This window comes from Oenanthe melanoleuca, chromosome 11, assembly GCF_029582105.1.
Source record: "Oenanthe melanoleuca isolate GR-GAL-2019-014 chromosome 11, OMel1.0, whole genome shotgun sequence".
NCBI lineage: Eukaryota > Metazoa > Chordata > Aves > Passeriformes > Muscicapidae > Oenanthe > Oenanthe melanoleuca.
Window position 1 is genome coordinate 7185670 of NC_079345.1, and position 17331 is coordinate 7203000.

The 17331-nt window shown below is 47.5% G+C and overlaps 1 protein-coding gene across 1 annotated transcript in view; it reads right to left on the reverse strand.

The window, feature by feature from the left end:
* Nucleotides 1-43: 43 nt before the first annotated feature.
* Nucleotides 44-17331, reverse strand: part of ATP6V0D1 (ATPase H+ transporting V0 subunit d1) — a 34118-nt gene continuing 16830 nt past the window's right edge. The window contains exons 3-8 of the mRNA XM_056500382.1: nt 10089-10267; nt 7107-7186; nt 3511-3588; nt 2767-2943; nt 1931-2008; nt 44-1416 (exon numbers count right to left, since the gene is read on the reverse strand). Coding sequence (XP_056356357.1) covers nt 1255-1416; nt 1931-2008; nt 2767-2943; nt 3511-3588; nt 7107-7186; nt 10089-10267 — 754 coding nt within the window. The 3' untranslated portion in view covers nt 44-1254. The remainder of the gene's footprint in view (nt 1417-1930; nt 2009-2766; nt 2944-3510; nt 3589-7106; nt 7187-10088; nt 10268-17331) is intronic.

Here is a 17331-nt window from a genome sequence, read left to right on the forward strand (position 1 = left end):
CCACCTGGGGCTGCAGGAACAGATGCTCAAGTAAGCAGGAGAGTACAGTGCAGTAGGCAGATATTTATTGGTGTAGAGAGGAGGGGATCACAGGAAAACAAACTGCAGAGTTGACCACAGCACAAGCTGGGACAGAGCCACTCTCCATTGATCCTTCCTCCCAGCAGCATCCAGCATGTTTCCCTCCAGCAAGGCTTGTCTGCTGCCATTGCACATCTCCCAGAACTCAAGTGCAAGTAGGAACTAGCCAGTACAGAGCAGCAAAGAGCAGGGCTGCCACACCATGCCCAGGGCTTGGCTCCTACCCCAGACCACATATGGGCGGGGTCTGGGACATCCCTGCCCCCACCAGGGTGACTAAGGCTCCTCTGTCCCCAGGCCAGCTGTGCAATAGAGCTCCATGGCAGTGCCAACCCACCCTCTGCAAGGGAGAAGCCTGGATGTCTACCCTGTAGGGGTACAGGGGTGCATAACCATCCACAGAGCCCAGAGGAGCCCCAGCTCTTGCATGGTTGTGACAGTAAACTGCAAGCTGTGGGTCTCCACAGGTCTGAGGAAGGAGCTCAGCCAGCTTATGGAGCCCTGTCCACGGCAGCAGGGAGACTGATGAGAGCTGCTTCTGCAGACACAGAGAGGCTGTATGAGTGCAAACACTGCCAGAGTGGGAGGACTGTGCTCCACAAGCACTCTGGCTCTGCCCTCTCATTCCCACAGGCTCCATTCCAGTCCTGGCCAGGGTTACTTGGTCTCTCCCAGGTCAGGGTTCACTCACTACAAGGGGATGCAGGGATTGCACAGCAGCATTGGCTACGCTACAAACCACATTCTAACTACCACATTCTCACAGGAACAACACTGAGTAGGAGACGTGCAGAGCACTGACAGAGGGCCCCCCAGCCATGGCAGACTAGACCCATTCCTCTGCAGCAGTGGGACCCCCTCCAGAGGCAGCCCCCTGCAGCTCTATGAGCATAAGCGTACACAGCAACAGTACAGGAACACTGGGACTACTGCATACACAACAGGAGGCCCTCCTGCTGCACAGGGCTAAGCCTGGACCACTGGTCCCTCTGGATGTCTCACAGTACACACAACTCCAGCTTGTGAATAATTTAACTAGCAACTGTACAGTTTCCTCATTCGATCCAGTTCCAAAGATGGGACATCCCTGGAGTCTGGGCAAGGAACAACTCAGGGAGTTAGGGGTCCCTCCAGACTCCAGGGGTGGGAGTGTTGGACAGGAGCAGAGCAGAGTTAGAAGATGGGAATGTAGTTGTCGATCTTGGTTCGGTGCCGCTGGGCGATGCACTCTGCGATCCACACAATGTTGCGGCACTCCTGCTCCTTCAGCTTCACAAAGGCGTAGAAGACTCCAAAGTGGAACTGGTTGAGGAAGGCCAGCTTGTTCAGCTTTACCTGGGGAAAGCCCAGAGGATGACATGTCATTTGTTCACCTCAGATAGGAGGAGTTGGTCAAGGCAAGCATGGAGCTTACTGGAAGGACCCATGACTTCCCAGCAGGCTGGAAGGCTCAGCACAGGTTCTGCATCTCTCTAGGTCCTTGGGACAGCTCTAAGCTACAGCACATGGCTCAGGACAGGCTCTAACATTTGAAGGGGGAAATATTTATAACTCAGGTATCATGAAAGTCCTTATTCTTCATGTAATTACACTCCACTTTTGCTATTGATGGACCAAATATTCATTAGCAGCCCCGAACATGCTTCCTCACACTGCTCTAACCTGTCTGGGTGAGACAACAGCACTATACCAGCACTATATTCTCATGCAGGAGCAGAGGGCAAGCATGCTTCTCCTTCCACCAAATCGTGTTCATCCACAGCACTGCTGACAGGGCAGCAGACCAGCTTTCTAACACCTGGAGCTTTGCAATTGGCACATGTCAAGAAGCATCTCAGGGCTCACTCACCTCGTGCTCAAAGAACCTGTCTTCAAGGGTTTTGTCTCCAGGGTTGCTGCCAGCCCCTTCAAATAGCAGCTTGTACTCCTGCAGGAAGGCATTATATGAGGATATACCCTGTACCCAAGCTGAGCAGCACCTGAGGGCCCCCAGTGTCACAGATACTCCAGCCACCCTGTCAAGTCACAGGACAGAGAAACCAAGAGTCCTGACCCTTCTCTGAAATGTGCAGTTCTCAAAGTCATATCATTGCTTTGAGCCACAGGAAAAGCGCCATCAGGTACAGACTCCTCCATGGACAGACTGCAGTGTTTGAGCCAGACCCCAGTGCCCACACATACAGGCTGCTGAGTAAGGGGACACTGAGCTCTCTGACTCCAGACAGGCTCCCAGCCACGCACAAAGTGGCTTGAACACAGACAAATCCAAACACGTCCTCCCAGGTCAGTGTCTCACCTTCAGCTGAACGAGAGCTCAGGGCTGGAAGTGGGGCAACACCACTTCTCACTGAAGACACATTTTCATTCCCAAATCAGGCAAGGAGAGCCTGTAATTGCTGCCACATCAGCACTTCAAGGGTTTGGTGGTAAGGGCAGTTCCCACACCCTTGGGCAGGGAGCACTGTCTCCCAATCACCACTGAAATGACAGCCATGACTAACCAGCCAACGAATTCTCAGGCAAGTCAAGTCCTGGCCAAGAGAGCACAGGACCAACAGCTTCAGATAAGACTGACACCTCTCTTCCCAGGTTGCCAAGCTACAAGTTCACCCAGATCCCCAAAAAGCTCTGACGCAGAGCAAGTTCCTGTAACAATCCCCATGGCCCTCACCCCAAAGCACTCACAGGGTAGTAGTCAGCAACATTTTTGACTTGCTCGTAGTCATCTGCCCTGGCCAGCTGAGCCAGGCCCTCGGGGTAGAGCTTGCCACAGTGTGGGAACAGCTTGGCTCGGTCCTCCTTGGACAGCTCAGTACCAAATGAGTTGATGGTGATAATGAAGGCCCTCCGGTCAGCTTCAAACTGCAGGAAAAGAGTGGCTCATGCTGGGATGCAGTATCTTCACCGGAGGCTGGCAGATATCAGGGCTGCTCTGCACACAGCCACATCAGAGGGCAGCATGAGGAGGCTGCTGGGATGTGTACAGCTCTCCAGTGCTTGGCCAGAGCAGGCTACAAGTGCAGGCTCCCAGTATGCCCAGTACTTGGGGAGCATTCAGGTGAGGAAATCCCCATCCCAGGCAAAAGCAAAATCCTGCCCCAGTCAAGGAGTGTCTTCTACCTACTGCTCCTAAGTCCTACACATCTCACAGCAAGCCTTGGCATGGAGACAGGCAGTGACCCAAACAGCTCTTCTGCATGTCATCCAAGTGAGAGGATGAATATGTTGCCACAGAAGCAACAAAATGTATCAGTACTTGGGGAAACCAAAGTCATACGGGAAGGCAGTGTTCCCCAGGACTCCTAGTGAGCATGGGGATATTGAACACTAACTGGAGAATGCTGAACAACCAGCAAGCAAGCTGGGCCTGAGCAGGGAGTGATGACTATCACTGTAATACCATCCAGCTATGGGAGTTTCCAGACCTACCTCCAGGATTGGGCACATGGCATCTGCCGTGGTACCTCCCAGCGTCTTGCAGAACTTGTAGAAGGACTCCAGGTAAGCCTGGAAGAGAGTGCAGATGAGCATTCTTCTACACAGTTTTATCTACTCCCCCACAGGGCCCTTCAGAGGACAGACAGCAAGCAGGGAGGCTCCCAGACGCTCTGTAACACAGCACAAGCACTCTGGCCCCATGTGAACTTGCCCACACAAGGACAGTGCTTTCCCCATGAGCCAGAGACATGAAGGGTTGTGGTTGGGTTTGTTCAAGCAACTGCATGAGCTTACTGTGGGCAAGATCCCCAGGCAGCAAGGTTAAAGCCTATTTTTCTCCTTTGAGTTGTCTAACTCATTTACTGAAGTCTCACATGGTTTCCTGACCCTGCTCTGGCCTCCACAAACATGCCAAGCCACACAACCATAGCTGCAAGATCTACTCTCAGAAAGTAGCGCTGTGTAAGCAGAGTCAAGGGATGAGACAGGACATCTGTGAAAGAAACCAGCATTCTCTCTCATTCTCTTTTCACACTGTGGCCACTTGGTCCTTATCCCAACTGGAGCACTGCAGAAAACACACGGCCAGGCACAGCTACCCTGCCTCCAGGAAATGTAATCCTTTGTGGAGATGTTCTGTAATCCATCTGGAAGATGACTCTGTCTCCCAGGGGAAGCCTAAGAAGGCTGTGGATGGCTAAAAGTATCATTCAGCAAAAATGTTCTCAGAAGAAATGATCAAGTAATAAAACACCTCCCTGGGCAGAGAGCTGCAACCAGAATCTTTTCAAAGGGATGGAATAAAAGGATGCTGAAACACCACAAATTTCTGCATTATCACAACAAGTCTAGGACTGAAGATGGACCAAGAATGTACAAGGTGGACACCCTCAGCCTCTGCACTAGGAAAGTACCTGGATTACTGTTACCACACAATGCAAGAGGACTGTGAGTAACAGTGCAAGGTGAGCATCACCCAAAGAAAGCCTCTCCAGCACTTGCTACTGCTCAGGTGCAGGAGAATACAGAGCATCAGTCTGCAGAGTTACCACAGGAACATGGACATGGGTAACATGTCATTTTGAAGCTGACAGGAAAGGGAATGTGGAAAAGAGATTCAGTCACTGTCTCTCTGCCCTTATCAGAGCTCATGCACAAACCTACGGCTTTAGAAGTAACTATAGGTGAACTCAAATATCCAGCAGTGAATGGGGATCCAATATCACAAGCATGGAAACAGTCTGCAAACAGCTGCACTAGGTGCCCTTGCAGTGATAGCAACTGACAGAAACACTCCAAAGTCCTGAAGCCCTTACCCCAGGAACAGCTGTCTTTGCCTTTAATGATCTTCAGTGGGTCTTCCCTTTCATGAATCTACTACCTCTGCCTCCTGCTAGCCTCATCTGTCCTCAACTCCTATCTGCAGACAGGCCTGTGGCCTGTCCATCCACACTGACTTTTCCAATGTGATCTGGGGATGCCACCCTCCTCTGCCAGGTGAGGAATCCTAGCCTTTTTCTGCAGTTTTCCATATAGAAGTCATCATACCCAAGCCTCTAAATGTGTCTGCCTTAGCACCACCTCCTGTTTTCCTGTTCATACTCTGAGATGAGTGGAATGAGATGTCCAGGTCAAACCCACTTTACAGATGGATGCAGCAGCATAGTGAAACTCAAAAGTTCTTTCCTACTGTTAGGAACATGTTACCTTGCAGAGAGACAATTGCTTAGGTCAATCACTACCCAAGATTCCGTTTAGTAGTAGGAGGGAACAAGGAGACCCTCACTGTACAAACAGAGATTGGGCTCCCTCCTGGCCTCTCCCATACACCACTCCACATTTATCCACACTGATTTGTCTACTTTATTTTATTGTCCAGTCACAAAGCTCCTTCAACTGGTTCCTACAAGAAAGTCACCAGCAAAGGCCAACAGTCAGCTGGCTTCACTTCAACAAGAGATGGAACAAAGGGAGTAAGCACTGAAGATAACAAGGCCAGCAATAAAGATAACAAGGCCAGCACGCTTCCATTGCAAGACTTGGCTGCTGACTGCACTCTACACTAAGCACTGACCATTTTTAACCTCTGTTCCCACTTTAATCATATTTCCAGTTGAGAACTTTCATTGCAAACAAGAAGCCTTTGTAACAGCCTTCCTCCTGTGAATCCTGCTCAAACCTTCTGTCAACACACACACAGATTCCTTAATAAAAACTCCAATATGTCTGGGAGATAGCACTTGCCCTTCCTATGCCAACTCCATACGGACACAGGAATCTGTCCCGGGCCTGTCTTGTTTTTCAGAGCTCTCTGCAGATTTCAGACCTGATTTTATTTCCCTCATTTGCATTGTATTATATATTTTCCAGTCCCTGGGGAGAAAGGTAGCTTCAAGTAGAGTCTGTAAGCAGCAATCACCTTTTCCACTCCTTCATTCCTGTGACTTGTTATGGACAGAGCCCCTGTATTCCCCAGGGGCTGCTCTTTAGCAAGAATCAGTGCCAGCACACACTGAGGCATTACAGGCACCTACATTTCCATTTGTGGGTAGGAAGAGCAGATTACAAAGCAGTATTGAGCCTCCAAAAGGATATGGGAAAGGACATGGCAGCTGAAATCCAACCTCCCAACCAGTTTTCCCTGTGCCCACCCTGCTGCCTGCCTTTCCCCTCCTGCTTCATGTTAAGACTGAGGTCTGTGCCCTGCAAGGCTGTGGTGTTTATGCACACAGGTGTCCCTCCCTGTTACAGCAAAGACCAGTACATGCCAGAGGCCACAGGCAGCTGGGCATGACTGCTGACACACCCCTCCTTTTCCCTTCTTTTGCCTTCTTCCCTTCACGCCTGACCTGCTCTTTGCCTCTCCAAACAGGCCACAGCTTCCTTGGGAAGAAGAGGTCACACTGACTGCAGGCTGGCCATGACCAGCCAAAACAAGATTGACAGATAAAATCTGCATCCCACCCCTGATCCAGAGAGTGGAGATGGAGCGATAGCCACAGCCTGCACATAAACACATGCTTCAACACTGCCAGCTCAAACCAGACAGGGCCTGCTGAGGAGATGACAGCTCAGGACAAGGAGATCCTTAGCCCCTCCACATCCCTCTGCCCAGCTGGCACTTTTTACACTACTTTTTTTTCTACCAAGAACATCTAACCCCAAACACAGCAGGCTTGAGCAGACAATTGGAAGGTATTTGGGAAGGGCTTAAGACAGGGAGCAAAGTTGATGGGAGCACTTCAACTAAGTTTAAGATTAGCCACTGTGAATACAGTTAACTACACCTCTGAACTTGTGTGGTGAGGGAGCAGGCTTCTCCTGCCTGCATGGGGCATGAGTAAATTCAAAAACAACCTCTGAAAATTTTTTATTTTTGAAATTTATTGTGTGAGTAACCATGCACTAGAACTGTTTGCCCAGAGAGGGTGTGGAGCCTCCCTCACTGGAGATATTCCAGAACCATCTGGACACAATCTTGTGCCATGTGCTCTGGGATAGCCCTACCTGAGCAGGGAGATTGAATCAGATGACCCACTGTGGCCCTTTCCAACCTAACCCATTCTGTGATTCTGTGACTCATTTACCTTATACAGGGTGTTTCGAATTATTTCGATATTCATTTCATCCAGATCCTGTTCAGATATGCAGTCTTGGAAGAAAGCAGCTGAAACAGAGCCAGAGACAGAGTTAGCATTGCCCTAACCAGACCCATGCTCAGCACTTTCCAGGCTTCTCAACAATACCAGGCAGAAGCATACCCTGTGTTGAACTTCTCCCTCCTAGGCCTGGCCCTTATCTTCAGCAGTCAAATTGTCATGACTCAAAACCTCAGGCTCCACAATGGTTCCTCAGGCCATAAAAATTTTTCGGGTTCTCATATGAAAATCTTTCTTCACCCCTTAGCCCTATGGTTTCGTTAACAGCCCATTCCCAGCAGAAATTCTCAGCCGCACCCCCCAGTATCAGTGATAGAGAAGCCTGTATTTAAAAATAAGCAATCCCCAAACTGTTCCCAGATGCAGGCATTTGGAGGTGACAAAGCAGCTTTGAACTGCCTGCTGCAGCACTGCAGGAGTGCTTAAGCACCTGAGAGACAGCAGCTAGTGAAACACAAGGAGCTGATGCTTCTCCCTCCTTCTACAATATCTTAGTGGGGATTAAGGCACAGTGATGCCACAGCTTGTATAGCCCATGACATTGGTCATGGTTGTAGTCAGGAGCTGTTTCTCCTGGTCAAGTCTAATTTTCCATTTCTTCCAAGGGCTTTTATTTCTCTAGCTGAAAGTTAGTAACAGGAGACAGAATAAATTAGTAGGACTTGGTAGGATGCTCAGTCCTACATACTTTGCCAGAGTACCTCTGGGAGGGAGTTTAAGATATCATTGCTACCAAAAAACCACAGATTTCAGACCAAGCAGGTGCTGCAAGCTACAGACCTAGATGAGTCTTGTATATCTACAATATAGATGCAAACTGGTACAATAAAACCCATTGACAGGACTTCCTGACTTCAACTCACACTCAGTAACCAACTTTGCTGAATTTGCTACAAAGAGAAATCTGATCTGTCTCAGCTTACACAGTGCAGCTGTGGGTAACAGACACCACAGTCCTGCTGAGAACTGACCAGTGCTCTGCTCTGTGCAACAAACCAGCTGCAATGCAGGCACACACCTCTGGCCTGCACTTTTGTAGTATGAGCTGCCTAGAAGGACAGCAGCCACAGGGTGGGTCTGGAGGGTCCTGAACAGAGGTTAACCTCCCCAGAAATCTCTTTGCAGCACCAGAGCACAATGCCACGTGTCCGGAGGAATGCTGCTCCCGACGGTTGGCAAAAACGCAAATGGAGTGTGCCAGGATTGGTTTTTACTGCAGGATGCGCTGGCCAGCCTGGATAGCTAAGGAGTGGCTACTTCAGAGTAGCTGAGGAATGAGTACACAGCTATTTCAGTTCTTGGCCCTCCGATATCCCAAATTAGGCTTACAGCAAGTCTCATTTTGCCCTGTTAACCTATGAAATCCATTTGGGGTTAGGCATTCCCACGAAGCCACGTAGCTACTCAAGTCCTTTTAGGAGATAGAGCTGCTGTTTCTTTGCGTGTGGTCACTGGAAAGAGTGCAAGTTAAACAACTGAAGCCTGCATGCCTGCTTGTTTAGGCAACACAGCTACTCCCCATGTTCCCCTGCTAAAGAAATGCCACACTGGTTGGTACACAGCCCCAAGGGCATGGCCGGGGCAAAGGTCTGGAGAAGCCAGCCCAGGCAGGGCTGAAGCAGGCAAAACCAACTCATGTTGTTGATGTCAAGTACATGAATGCAAGAGGCAAAGACCCTCAATTGCAAGCCATGTTGTCCAGAAGCACCTCAACACTGACACGGGGCATTTTCACTTCATATTCTGCTGGAAGCTTTAAGGTCTCTGAGAGATAATATCTCTGAAATACCCTGTTCTATCTTCTCTCCAAAATGAGAAGGTTCCCACTTACTTGTGAGGAGGATTTTCTTCCCACACATCATCCCTACAGTGGGCTCAACTCAGCTGCATGCAGAGCCTCAGGTCCCCTGCTGCATTGTTGCCCTACCTTGCAACCAAGATCTCCTGAGGGACGTTCTTCCTTATTTACTGGGCACAAATCATTTTTCCTTGAAAACTACTTCATTTGCCCCATTATTACACAGAGCATTTACAAAAGCACTTTCAGTTCCAAATCCAACTATTTCTATTAAAGACAGTATGATGACTTAGAGTGTTTTGTTCTTTCTAGCAACCCCAAAAGAATGACTAATCACTGACTCAGGCATATCTCATTACGTTTTTGCCCACAGATGCTAAACTAGCAAGTCACCTGTGACAACCTCCCCTACTACTGCAGAGACTTCCATATCTTCTCCAGAACCACTTCCTACACCTTTTATCTTTAAAGAACAGATCTGTCTGACTAGCTCTTCATAAGACACTTGGTTTTAGCATTATGCACCTCCTGAACAAGCCTGTAGCCCCGAGATAATATACAGGATGCTGCTATACAATGAGTTTTAAAAGGCTTTTGGAGATTTCTTTGTTTTGCTGTGGTTGTTTGGGTTTGTTTCGTTGTTTACATAAAGGGATTTTATTTAACTAGTGCTAATTTTAGTAGTCTCAGAACAAGATTGGGCATGTACAGATCTCTGTAATTATCTACAAAAACTGCATACAAGAAATTACCCTTACGGTCCAACTAAAAGTGCCGGAAATCAAGTGATTCGTTCCAGCAGAAGACCCAGTAGCCCTCCACTAAGGAGACTCAAGGCCTAGCTCACAAAAACCAAACTGTCCAGCAGTCTACCCTAGCACTATGCTGGCCTGGACACTGATTGAAGGGTACAGAGAGCTAGCTGGTCCTCTAGAGGAAAAGAGGGCATAGGACAGGCATAAACCTGAACTCCCGCCCAGCCACTACAGGCAGCACAGTCACAGCTGTGCATTACCCACTGCTTTGTCTTCTTGGAGCACAACTTAGGCTTAGCTGGAGACAGACTGGGGGGAGAAAGGGACATCTGTTCCACCACAAGCAGCTTCACTCACCCAGGGGAGTGTCCACCAAGATTGCATTGTAGAGCTCTGCAGGTGTCTGAGCAATGTTCACAGCTTCCATCTGTTCGAAACTTCCCAGAGGATGGCACTTAGGCACCAGTTCGGAGATGGAACGCTGGTGCAGAGTCCCAGTGATCAGCAGAATGACATTGTCAATCATGTAGCTGTACCTGGAGGAATGAAAGAGAAGACAGAAACAACACATAAAATTTGAAACCCCAGCAACAGGCACACATCATCTCCTCGTGAACATCTCCAGAAAGATGCACGCTTCCCACAAAGAAGTACTAAGGCACCTCCTTAGCATCTCTTTATCATGCCAGCCTAGGAAAAGGCAGCCAGGCATAATCCCAGGCTGTGATTTATGCCACAGCTGAACCACACCATCTGAAGAGCATTAGATTGGAAGTGACTTCTGGAGGTCTTTGGCCCCATACCGTGCTCCGAGCATGGCCAGCTCTAGCTGCTCAGGCAAAAAGACTTTTGAATGTTTATATGAATTTTGAATTACTTGCAAGGATGTGTATCTCACAACGTCCTGGGAGCTCTGCTTCAGCATCCAATCACACTCGCAATGAAAAGGCTTTTCCTAACGTTCCCCCACGGTCATTTGTCTACTGTCTCTCACTCTAACCCCACACACCTCCAAGAAGCGCCTGGCTCCAGTTTCAGTGCCAGCAACACTGCTCCATCTTGCCAAGTGAAAGGAGGAAGGGTCACATTTCTGCCGCCTCACTCCATTCCAAAAACAACAGGACTGGCAGCTTTGGCACAACCCTCACTCACACCCTCAGGAAACTACACACAAGGTTTTTCACACCTCTGCACCAAAAGCTACAAACTTCTTTGCATTAGCCCAAGTTATGACACCCCAAACCAAGTTCTCCAACAACTTATGTTGTTCAGGATTAGCAGATTCAGTCTTTGGCACTGCAGCAAAGAGACATTCAATCTGAAATCCCAGCACCCAGCATAAGTTCCACCAACACAAACTCTTTGTGTCCCTTCTCTCCAGTATGCCCATTTTTCTCCTGCACTGAGGAGCTCAGAACAGGGCACAGCATGCCAGGTGAGGCCTCCACTGAGCACAGGAGAAAGAATACCTCCCAGTACTCCCAGTCCAGCCAGTGAAGAGAGACACAGTTAGCCTAAAGACTGGGAACACATGGAAGGCTGGGAGCCTTCTCCAAGCAGAAGGTCAAAGCAAGGGACCAAGGCATCACATAAATACCAAGTGTCCCCAGCAGGAACAGCAGTGATACTCTAGGCATCTTCACCACCAGCTAAGCCACAAGCCAACCAAACTGAGAACTTAAAACCTTCAAATGAGATGAGAGGGTTTTAGTCAGTGGAAGCTGCCTTTACACATGTCCCTCAGTAGCATGGGGAAGAGGCAAAGATGCTGAAGAGCAGGGTATGTGGCATTTTATACTCCCTTCATGTCACTGCTAGAACTCTAACTCTAAAATGTTAGATGATGGAAAAGACCTGAAAAAGCTCCTTGGCAGGAGTTACTTCAAAACAAATGAGATCAGGCCTGAAAAAGAATGGCAGAAGGAGCTGTGCACATCTGGAGCTGAAGCTCTGTTCAAAGTCAGGTTTCCCACAGGTACTTGAGTACTGAAGAAAGGGAACTTAAGGTCAGCATCCTGGGAGTGAGGCGAAGACAGGCACGGCAAGGCTCTGGTGATGTTTGCCAGACACACATTGGGATGCTGCTGGTCTTTGTATTTCCAAGCTAACAAAGAGCACAGTGCAGACCTGCTTCCCTTGAACCACATCAAAGGCAGATAAGCAGAGCCAGTTAAGGGCAGATTTTGCTAGTTTTTATTAGATGGGCTTACTGCCTCTCAAATATGCTCAAAGGGCATGTACATGAACAAATCAAATCCACACCTTAGTTCCTGAAACAGGTGCTGCTTTTTCCTCTCCACACTGCAAGACTGAGTAACACACCTCCTGGCCCTATGATTTTTGCAAAGGGCCCTTCTGTTTTAGCAGCCTACCTTTCCTGGTTCAATCTAGAACCAGGGCAATCAGCACAAGCTTCACGTACTAGGAAACCTCCTTTTGCCCTTTAATCTGCAAGGTCATTATCTTCCCTCCTGTTTGTGCAGCTCTCACCATGGAGATGACTGCAATCTCCAGGACAGCAAGAAGGGCCTGTTTATGAGAACTGAGGTAAGTCCCTTGCAGTAAGCAGCCAGTTCCTGGTAAATAAAAGCATCTGCACCCTAACACAGATGCTTCTCCATGAGGTGCGCCAGAACAAGGATACAGAAGATCATTTCCCAGCTCCCTCAACATGCAAGTTTCCTTAGTGCAACACAGTACCTTTAAGAAAGACCACAGGCAGCACTTCTCCCAACAAAGCAAGGCAACAATACACAAGGAGACCAAATTTGTTACTTTAACTTAGCCTACAGTGAAGGAATAGGTAAGGAAATACAGTCATGTATGCCAGCACAGCTCCTTCCCATCCCCAGTTTATTACAGATACCACTCTCCACAAGATATTTGCAAGGAGCCTGGCCAACATCAACCGTACAAAAAAGGAACAGAGGAGAAATGTCTGGAGTCCTACTGCTCTCAGGTCTTCAGAGCAGCTTACTGCAGTCTCACCAAGCTCATTCATGCCTTCCCAGTCCAGCTCAGCACAAAAGCCACAGACAGGTTTTGGGAAAGCTGCCAAAATCTGACTCTCTTCACACAGGGAAGCTCCTGTTTTCAGATGGATGGTCTCAGGAAAGACAACCCTGGCTGGAAAGACAAAGCTGGCTTCCAGTGGCAAAGAGCAAAGCATGGCCCTCCTTGTTTAATTTATACCCTTTAACTTGACTGTTTCCTCATCCTTCAGGGAGGTCTGGGAAATGCATGGTCTATAGCCCAAATGCCAAGGAGACACCAACTATTTTAAAGATTACTTCACCTCCTTAAATCTCACTGTCAAAGGATTCATCCCTGCAGGAAGAGTTAATATGTGTGAGACAGAAGGGGAATTCTCATTCAAATTTCCCTCCTGACAGCATTTCAAACCTTCACAATAACAAGGGAGATACAGCAGGACAAAGGTCTTCTTGTACCTGTCAAGGCCAAGCAGACACCAGCAGCACTACCTAATCCTTCACAATAGTTCCATTTACTTCAAGCAATACCAGACCATCCCTATTCACATTCAGTTCCTACTTCATCCCAATAAAACCAGTTACCACTTAGCCACTCACGGCTACAAGGCAAGTCTTCCAGTGCCCAGGCAGCTGGGAAAGCCTCTTTTCCGTGGAAGGGGGAACATTGCTATGTCAGGTTTCAACATGGACCCATCTGCCTCCATCAGCAAAGCTGTCCCAAGACCTTAGCAGAGGTCCTGGCTATGCTGGCATTTTCTCCCAGGCCCAAAGAAATAGAATAAGTACAGTGGCAACAGTGTTTCTAAGAAGTTCCAACTGCTGGTGTAATAGAGCAACTTTTGTTGTCGTTTTCCTCATCTCCTAAGAGGTTCTGACCAGCTTCAAATGTTTCAGCTTTCATGGTTAATGCCTGCTCAGACCCCTCCAAGAGCATTTTAACCTTCACTAGCTCTCAGTGCAGCTAATAAGAGGACCAGGTTCTGGGACACATGAGAAAATAGAAGTAGCTTGTCACTTGCAACACCATAAAGTCTTGGATGATCTCTTCATAGCAAAACTCTTACACACAAACACGTTTTATACTCTTGCTTTGAGCTGCTTTCTGCTCACCCAGGGACATGGGCACAAAACCAGTCAGAGTTTGACATGCACAGTTACACGAGGCATAACACTTTCAGTCACCTACTGAAGAGAGGTGTGGTATATTCCAGAAATTGACATTCACAGAAATACAATTTTAGTCAATACTGAGAAGTGTCAGTAACATCTCACAGGAGAGTATAATTTTTTATTAAAGGACAGAAAAGAATCAGCAAACATTGGAATATCCTCAGCATCATCCACAACAGGGAAGAAATGATGATTTACAGCTTCCTGAAGTCCGAGACAACTGGAGCCAGCAACTCCCACTGCAGAACAATGTGCATCGGGTGACACTCAGATAACAAGAACAAAGTCAAGCTAGGATATGCCTAGAGAAGGCAAAAGAGGGGGGCTGGTGGGGGAACCTTCCTTCCACCAGCAGCAGGCCAGAGTTCATTCTCACTGCTGGTTTTGAGAGGTATGGTCTCCCTGGTAGACACAGCAGAGACCCTTCATAGAGAAGAGGGGAGAGCCAGCCCCCAGAAGCAAAATCCTAACATAGTCACCCATGGGTAGCTATGCAGCAGAATCAAGCAGAAATAGAGCACAAGTGCAAAAGCCACGCACAAGTACTTTGACAATGTATTGTACCAAACTGCCAATCCTTCTGGCATTACTTAAGTACAGATGCTGATAAATGAGATATGTAAGAAAGACTGCAGTGGCCCACTGAATATTTGGAAAGGCTATTTCAGCAGGGGAGCACATGAAATGCATGAACACTCATCACATGGGGCATTTACAACTTGGCCTCAAGGCAGTGACCCCAAAACAGTTACACTTCTCCCTCCCCCACTTACTAATCTAATCTAATCATAAAGAGTGATTGTCCTACAGCAGATAGGTTGGTCTTTTATTGCCTTAAGTTTCAAGACACTAAAAAATCCGTTAACAATACTGTAAGTAGTAACAAAGCATGACTAATGATGGAATATTGCATGACCTGAGATTCTCAGGGATCCTCCAAAAGGAGAGCCAAAATTGTAGCTTAGCAGCTGCTCTGCAAGGGATCATGTGGACAGCCCTCCATGTCACAGCCAACAGACAGCAGTGGGCCAATGCAGAGGTGCATAGCAGGGTTTTGTAGGGATGGGTTAAGAAATTGCCTTGCTCAGGCAGCTTTAATGCTTTCCAAAACCAGCATTAGACGTTAACTCAGACTACTGTGAGCAAGGCCAAAGTTCCTATGTGACTGCATTGGGCAGTTTCTCAGATTACTATAGAAGCATGTATTTATTTTGGGATGAAAATGGGAAATTGCCAGTGGGATCAGAGCAGTGCTCTGAACTCGGCATGAATTCTAGAGACAGCTTTAAAACATAATGAAGTTGTTTTGACTATATTCACTTTAGCATCTAGTGCTCCCCTCTTGCAGCTCATTCAGTTCACATACTCAGGGAATGCTGGAAAAAGTAACTTAGGGAAAAAGTTTCAGACTGGTTGTACTGCTGCTTCCTTGGGTTTGTGCATAAATACACAGTTCCATCTATATCCCACTGGATACTGTGCTGGTACACAGAGCCACTTGTCACACCTCTTTCAAGCTCCAAATGTTAAGCAGCCACAGCGGAAAGCAACATAGACTTCAAAGCCCAAAAGAGCAGTGGCTGACACTAAGAATAGTGCCAACAGCTGAGATGTTTGTATCTGCGGGGTCGGCTTAAGATCATTAGTAAATAACTGCACAGATGTCCTGATCTGGAAAGGAGAGGAATGTTGCACATCAGGAAGATCTCAGTGCCTCACTGAGACTTGTTTGAGAAATAAACAATGGATGTGAACAGAGTCAAATCCTTTAATAAGTTTTTTAGCTTGTATTAGAACGTGTCAGACCAGCATCAGTTCTAGCTCTCATCTGAGCTGAAGCTCACAGTCCAGGGAACAGCGAGAGCAGATGCAATGTGTGATGGTCCCTGCTCAAAGTGTCCTTGCTGGTCTTTTTGTGTCTTTGAACACTGTCCTTCCTAGAGTCACACCAACACAAACCATACCTAAATGCTGCATTCGTGAACCTGACAAAGAGAAAGCTGAGAATTTCATGGCTGCCACCACAAACCAAGGGCACTCAGCCAGTAAGTGGGTGCTCTGCTAAACTTAGATCAACAAGACCATTTGAGAGGGAAGAGTTATAACTTCACAGCACTACAGAGGCTGTGGCAGCCTTTCAAAACCAAGTATCCAGGAATGTTCTCAGCATTAATCTATATTTAGCTGTATCTCCACATGATTTTTACCATCCTCTAGTCTAGGTCTCTTGGGATACTGACCTCAGTTTTCCACTGGTATCATCTGTTAACTTACATGCAGTGATACAGTGTTAGTTGCATTAAAGACCAACAAGGAAAAAGCTAGAAGAAGTACTTTTAATTTTAAGGTTTTATGAACTTGACTCAGTGTTCCCGACCTGTAAAAACCCCTTGAAACACCAGAGAATGTTTTGAACACCTTGCAGCCTGATACAAGAATCTCTGGTTACCTAAACTCGATGCCTCAAAGCTTGAGAAACACGAGGCTGATATGCAAAGCTGAGCCCTGGTACTCTGCACCATGTTGAGCAAATTTGAACCCTAATTAAATTTTAAATATTGACCATAAACATGCAATCATGCTGCTTTCACAGGGACCAGCTGCAGAAGCCAAACTTGCATGAAGTTTTTCTTATCTTACCTGAAAAGCACAAACACCAAAACATTTAACGAATATAAAATAAGAGGAAAGGCTGCACTGTTCACATTATCTCCCTGTCTCTAGTAGCTAAGAAACCTGAATGAGTTTAGAGGCCTAAAAGCCTTTACTTACTTCTCAGTGAGCGTGTGGTCTGGACCCAGCCAATGTGCAGAACAGCTCTGTGCATACAGACCTGCTGCCAGCAGAAGACAAGAAAATTCATCATCCCACTTGACATGCAGTAAAGCCATATGAGGTAGACACAAGACTTAGCTCAGCCTCTAAAGACTGTGGTACTTAAGAAAAGCTCCACACAAGTATTTGCTAGACTTCAAACTAGCTTATAGAATGGACCTGGGAGGGAGGACTAGGACCCATGATGCCCCCAGGAAGCCTTCAGAAGCAGTGCCCTTGGCCTCCAGACCTTCTCTGGGCTGAACTTGCCAGTCTAGAGCATTGGATGAGGCAAATCAATGGAAAGGTAAAAGGAAAACAAAAGCTGCTAAGGTTGAGTATGAAAGACCTTGGGAATGGTTTCAGCCTAGGAGTGAAGCATGCTCCATGTGAACAGAATTGTTTAGTGAGTACACACTCAGCTGAAGGCACTGCACATAGGTTTTCTTCTGGAAAAGCTACAGTCACACATAAATTGAGTTAGCAGCATCAATAACCTCCTAATATACACTCTCTGCCCTCCCTGTTTTATGCCTCCAACAGACATCCTGGTCAGCCTGTCAAGGAAAAGACTGCAAGAAGGAGCATGGCGGAAGTACAAGGACTGTTCCTGAAAACTGCAG